Source organism: Priapulus caudatus, unplaced genomic scaffold (genome assembly GCF_000485595.1).
Source record: "Priapulus caudatus unplaced genomic scaffold, Priapulus_caudatus-5.0.1 Scaffold156, whole genome shotgun sequence".
Classification (NCBI taxonomy): domain Eukaryota; kingdom Metazoa; phylum Priapulida; class Priapulimorpha; order Priapulimorphida; family Priapulidae; genus Priapulus; species Priapulus caudatus.
In genome coordinates this window covers 341920-348212 of record NW_014577217.1, presented here as the reverse complement: position 1 = coordinate 348212, position 6293 = coordinate 341920, and the positions used below count along the sequence as shown (strand labels likewise).

Sequence of the window (6293 nt, the reverse complement as noted above, 5' to 3'; positions counted from 1 at the left end):
GTTGTTGTTTGCTTTGCTTGCTGCCTGCCTGACATCGTCTTCGTCGTTGTTGTTGTTGTTTTTGTTTGTTGTTGTTGCATGCTTACTCTGCCCTGCTGTTGTTGTTGTATGTTGTTACTGCTGCTGACTGCCTACTGCACTGCTGTTGTTGTTCTACCTGTGCTTGCTGTTGGTGGTCCGGTACTGCTGCTGCTGCTGCTTGCTGCCTGCTGCCCTGCTGCTTGCTTCGTTTGTTGCTTGCTGTTACTGCGCGCTGTGTCTGCTTATGACTACTACTACTACTACTACTACTGCTGCTGCTGTTGTTGTTGATGTTATTACTGCTGCTGCTGTTGCTGTTACTGCTGCTGCTACTACTACTGCTGCTGGCAGTGAGTTAATGAGCGGCTATGTAAAGCAGTCAGCTAATGAGATGAAGCGCAAACTCTTCCTCGTAGATAAGCAGGCGCACGAAACCGCGAGTGCCCGCGTTGGGTTATGGAACGGCTAATATGTTGCCAACACATCACGACTGTCATAATATAGACTATATTATGAGTCTATTATATGAGTCTATATATTATGACACTCCTGAACACATTAGCTCTTCCATAACCCATTTTTTTGTCATCTCTCAAGTAATGCGAGTTATTGAGACAGTTTCCCCCTCTATGAAACAACTTCTTCTCAGGTCACTACACTACACTCGACCTGGTCACTGTAGCACACAGGCACCTGGTACCTGTGGTTGAAAGCCTTAAAGTATCCAGGTCTACAGGGCTCTGGTAATAGGGGGCATTCTAGGAGATTTTCCATTGTCTGGTCCTATATATGAAACAACTACGTACGAATATATTTCCGCAAACGCAACCTACCTGAGACGAGTCCAGGCTTTCCTTCTCTCTCAAGCTGCGTACATCTTCCAGCATAATGTCAATCTTGTTCCTTCGCAGGCACACGCATGTACTAAGCAAAGCAGCAGGAGCATAATGTGTAAATATGTTATTTTTTCAACTATACGCATTGGTACAATTTTTTATTAAATACTCTAAACGAATTTTTAACGCGATTTTGTAAGGGAACTATTTAAAAATCGCGTCTCGTGTGACGTCACACGGATGACGTAGTTTTAAGAAGTCATTTCTCGAAGCATGGTTCACATGGGCTTTAAACAAAAATGTTTTAACAACATCTGTTAAACACTTCCTTGAACAAACATGCAGTTATTATGTGTGGTGCCGCATGGCGACTGTGACCTTGCAGAATTGTCAAAGGTCATTTTCAACCGTGTCAAATATCGCACAAGACTCTTGCCGGTTTTTCCTCATTATGGCAGAATCATCGAGCGCCTGGAATCTCGACAGCCAACAGCACATCCCTTTTCAACTGTCTTATTGTCACGTCAAACTTACACGAAGCCATCCTGACAACGACATCCCTTAGGCTAACAACCGCATCAGGTTTTCACGAAGCGATGGGATCTCGTGTTCGCTATTGAATATCGCTATCAGCATTGTCAGTCGCAGCTTGGCAATGTGTGCACGTTCTCGTGTTTTACTAACTAAATCTGTCCTCTTTCACGGCGATTTTTTGGAGAGGTATACATTGTATTGACAATTACACTGATCAATACACCAAGTTTAAATTCGCTTAGTCATGGGCATTAAATACAATAATTGGAATATGGTGAACTGGGGAGATCTGCAGAAATGTAATACATACAATAAGGATAGGAAATTTAGCATTCGGCATTATACATCACATCAGGGAAAAAAATATAATTTATTTTTCGGGAGCTACTTTTCAAGCTCGCGTGCATGAAAATAGCACTCTAAAATTTGGTTTGCATTGAACTCTATGCAAATTTCCGGGGGCTCTTTTTGGCATTTCCGGGGCTCTTTTTGGCATTTCGGGGGCTAAATCGCCCCGAGCCCCCGTGTATTTTTTTCACTGCATCACATCAATGCCTTTTTTGATCGAGAGATTTCAACCCCTACTGAACAATCAGCCGAATGTGCCGGACCTGCGATTCGGTCAAATTTCGTAGTGCATGCGCAGAAAGTATGTGCAGGCACCATGAAACGTGTTTTGTTTTTTAAACGACATCATACTTTACAGACGTCGAGAAAAAATGTATCTCTGGGCCTGCCCACTGGGGCCAGCCACTAATGTCCAGCCATTAAAATAGCGCATCCGATTTAAAGACGGACAGAAAACACACTTAAACGCTCGTCGGTTGAGATTGCCCCTTTGCATTTTCGGGGTCAGTCTAGACAAGCAAAGGCTCATCAATGTAAGGAGAACGCTGTGTACGTGGAACGCTACCGTCACAGGAAAAACTGTCCGACAATTTATCATCATTCTACTAGACATTAGCTGACAATGTTCCTGCAGGCACAGCAGTTTGCTTGTAGTTTAAGAATACTTTGTTGTGCCGACAACACAGATGGTGGTAGTGTAAGGATGGGAAAATTCGTCGAGCAACGACCTTTAACGGCGACCTTTTATGCACTCACCATCTCTTAGTTTCTGCTGTAAAATGTAGTTGTCTCTCAATTCTTCAACCTGCAACGACAAGAAGATACCAATGTGATTTCGAATACAGATGCCATACCCTTTTTAAATATGTACAGTTCCAAGTGGATGGGTATTTATGATTCATACAGAGGCTATATAGAATTTAGCAGAAAGGTCTCGGGTATTTGTTCATAGATAATATGGAGAACCCTACCTTAGACAGATGAAATTCAAGTTTCTTTACTTGTCTGTCTGTTGTCTTGGAGAACTGTAATAGTAAACAGGCACAGATGTAAGACAACACTGCTTTTAACATTTCTCTAGATTTTATCAAATGAGGGTGCAACATGAAGCAAATAAGAGCTTTCGAATTGGCGCTATCAACTTGTCATGGCATTCCGTACCAGTCGTCACCCACTAAAATGCAGGAGTTTAGATTTAGTTTGTTTATAACTATTTTTTTTTATTTTTTTTTTAGATCACCTCGCGAGATTTAATGATTATTACACAAAGTATATTGTTATCGTTACTATGATACTGCAGCAATGTAGTTCACACGTCTACGTGCCTAGAAGGACACACTATGACCAAAATAGCAGCCGTAAATGTGCCACGCGCGCAGATGGCTAAAGATAGGCTACCGTTGCGAACGAACTACACAATCAACGTGTTTTTTTCTTCGTCAAACTCGATTCACCATTATAATAAGACGCTAAAAATGTTGTTATTCTGCCCTGCTTAGCATGCAGGGGAAAGCATGCAGTTTGTGTCTACCGATGTTCACCTACATACATAAATTATTTGCCACGCTGTTCAGTTCGCTTCACTGTACGCGGCATCTATCCGCCTTCTATCAGCAGTAGAAGAAGAATCGGCGGATAACAATGCTTGTTGTGACTGACGCATGCACGCATTCCTCGCCAGCAAACCGCAAGCATGCAGACCGTACATATATACACACTGATGAAGCAGAGGGCCAGCAGTGCCTACATTATATAGACCCTAGAGTGTCAGTATATAGACGGGACTCTATTACACACACGCATGCATTACCGCCATCCACACTCACAGGAACGTTTCAATAATAAAATGATAGTAAATAAACACGAAATGTATTTATTACAAAAGTCTAGTCAAATGTTTCTCTACTCCCTTTTGCCAATATAATTTCCTGTTAATGCTGTTCAAATGCTGCTCTGCAACACACAATTATTGAAACGTCCCAAGTGGCGGTGTTCACGCTAAGCTTCAGTATATCTATAGGGCACTCTCAAAGCTAACTCGCCATAGTTTGACACGCAGAGAACAGAGTGAATCTGCTACCTGTACAGGTATGCACTGCTATTAGGAACCATGCTGATCATCAGGTAATAGCGTGCGCATGTTGGGCGGAGGAGGAGGGGGAGTGAGAGAGAGCGACCTGTGCGGCGATGTATAGGCACGCATTCTCACGTAGATGCAATCTACAGGCAGTGTACTGTCTACGCCGCACGCACGCAGGCATGCATACATGTAATAACCGTAGCTGCACACTTTATATTCATAATACATGAGCGATTGCCTCTTGAGGCCTCAGAGAGCCGACCGACCCCGCCTACGCATAACTGCGTATCTGCGAAGTCAGCACATCTACCGACGCACCCTTTCGCTCGTCAAACTCTAAAGCTACTGCGCTCCAGTACTACAGCCCTTGTTGCCACAGGCCTATAGTACTAGAGCTACCTGCCCTAAAGCTAGCTGTTGGAACTTGCTAACGTGCATTTTAACGTGCGTTATGGCATGCTTGTTGTAATAGTTCTCTGCTCTGGTGCCAGGCGGCACGATCTTCATATCATGCCGCCATATTATATTATCCATGCATACGAAAAATGCCGCGAGGTCACTCAACACCTCAGACGGGGCACAATTTCATAAATTGCTTCGCATGCGAATTACCTTATCAATGTCATAACGCTTTGCCTGTAGGAATAAATGAGAAAGAGAGAGAGAGATGATGTTGAGATGTGCTAATTAGCTTAAAACGTCAACTAACCACACAGAAGCGCACATGTGCCCCTATTGAGTCTCGGTATCGTCTATGAAGTACATCATGGCATCATGTTAATGCAGTAGGTGCGCGAAATGTCATAAACGTCTGTGACTATTTCTAATATCATCGATTACAGGTTAATTAACACGAGCATGAGCTACAAACGTCCGAACACGAAAATAGCAAAATAAATCAAAACTACTATTTAACACAAAGAGACATTAATTTTAATATAGTGCCGAATGACTCACAGTGAGTGACCTTTGGGGCCCACACGAGGGCATCTAACCACGGAAACAAGAAAATTTAGGCACACGCCAATGGTCATGCCAATAACTGCCACCACAAACGTTCTAGAATGAAAAAAACGTTTTCTGTCCTCAAAACATTATTAAGGTCATAAAAAAGAAAATTTTCTCAATTGCAAGGTCTTCCGATTGGCAGTATAAGTATAAATGCACACGACATAATATACCATATATAATTGCTAATACAAGCGCATAAAACGCAAGCACCGCAGCAGTAAACGCCACCACTGAGACGTCCTTAGAGCAGTGTAGGTATAATTAAACCCCAGTACGCTTCCAATACCACCAGCCACCAAGGATCCTCTCTCTATACAATGTATATTATCATCATCATCATCATCATCATATGTATAATAGCACACTGGCGCGTTGGAGGTCAGACGCATAAGGCCACCTAGGTGCTTAATCATAACGTGCATAACTGACAACAGCACACAAGCAAATGAATTTTACAGCCCTATCTTGGACCATTGCGAAGAAACATCAGATATATATAGCGGGATGTATATATTATAGGGGTGGGTGTGCTAGTTTATGGACCGCTATGCTATTCTATTGTGTAGCGTATTAGCTGAATATACATACAGGCTCTTAAGTAGGCTTCCCGCATTACAGTCTCATTGTGTAGGCTTTCCTGTTGGCGGTATTGTGCCCAGGCCATGTAATAAGTCGTGAGCTGTGTTTACTTGTGTTGTTCAGATGGGCTGACCTGTACAGTCCAGGCATGAGTCGTAAGGCCAGCCATGGCGGTTCGCGCAAGGGCGGAGGTTTGGCACGCAGCAGTGCTCCAAAAACTTGCCGAAGGTCCCCGACCTCAGCGACGACTCATTCATCTTCGATAAGCGGTGCAGGACTCGAGGTGAGGGCACGAGATATATAAGATTGATATATATATATACAATGATGAGAGATATATAGGTATAGTATGTATTATATATTCTCCTATTTTACAGATGCATAATGTCACGGAATATGTCGCTCGGGAAGTTTCTGGGAAGAGAGAAAAAATCAGTTTTACCTGACCGCGAGTTCAGACCGGCACTGCGTCCTTTTCATGCCGTAGACGGTGAGAGGTAAAACGCGACGCGGGCGGCAAGGGCGCGAAATGAGGCATCGGATGTCATGCACTGATTGATGAATTTATTGCTAGTGCTGCATAGTGTGCCGCATATTACGTGTTGTAGCATCCTTGGTTTGTTTGAGCAAGTCATAAATCATCATCGTTGTACAGCATCTCGTGAGAGATTTGTGAAACCCGGTCACGATTGCAGAAGTAGGCTGGCTGGGGTAAAGCTGATGATGCTGAGGACTGAAGGAGTCAGTCTAGTACGTTTTAACACGTTCAACGCTGCCTTGAGAAAATAGATCTATCGCCCTGTGCTGGAATTCGATATTCTTCTATGTTTTACATCGAATTGTCACCGATTTACACACAAGAATGGTATAATATTTTTTATACC

General features: G+C 43.2%; 1 protein-coding gene across 2 annotated transcripts in view; it reads right to left on the bottom strand.

The window, feature by feature from the left end:
- The window catches only part of LOC106806365, a 138178-nt gene that overhangs the window by 570 nt on the left and 131315 nt on the right, over positions 1-6293 (bottom strand). For both annotated transcript variants that reach the window (XM_014808278.1, XM_014808277.1), the window contains exon 4: positions 855-924. In XM_014808278.1, coding sequence (XP_014663764.1) covers positions 855-924 — 70 coding nt within the window. The remainder of the gene's footprint in view (positions 1-854; positions 925-6293) is intronic.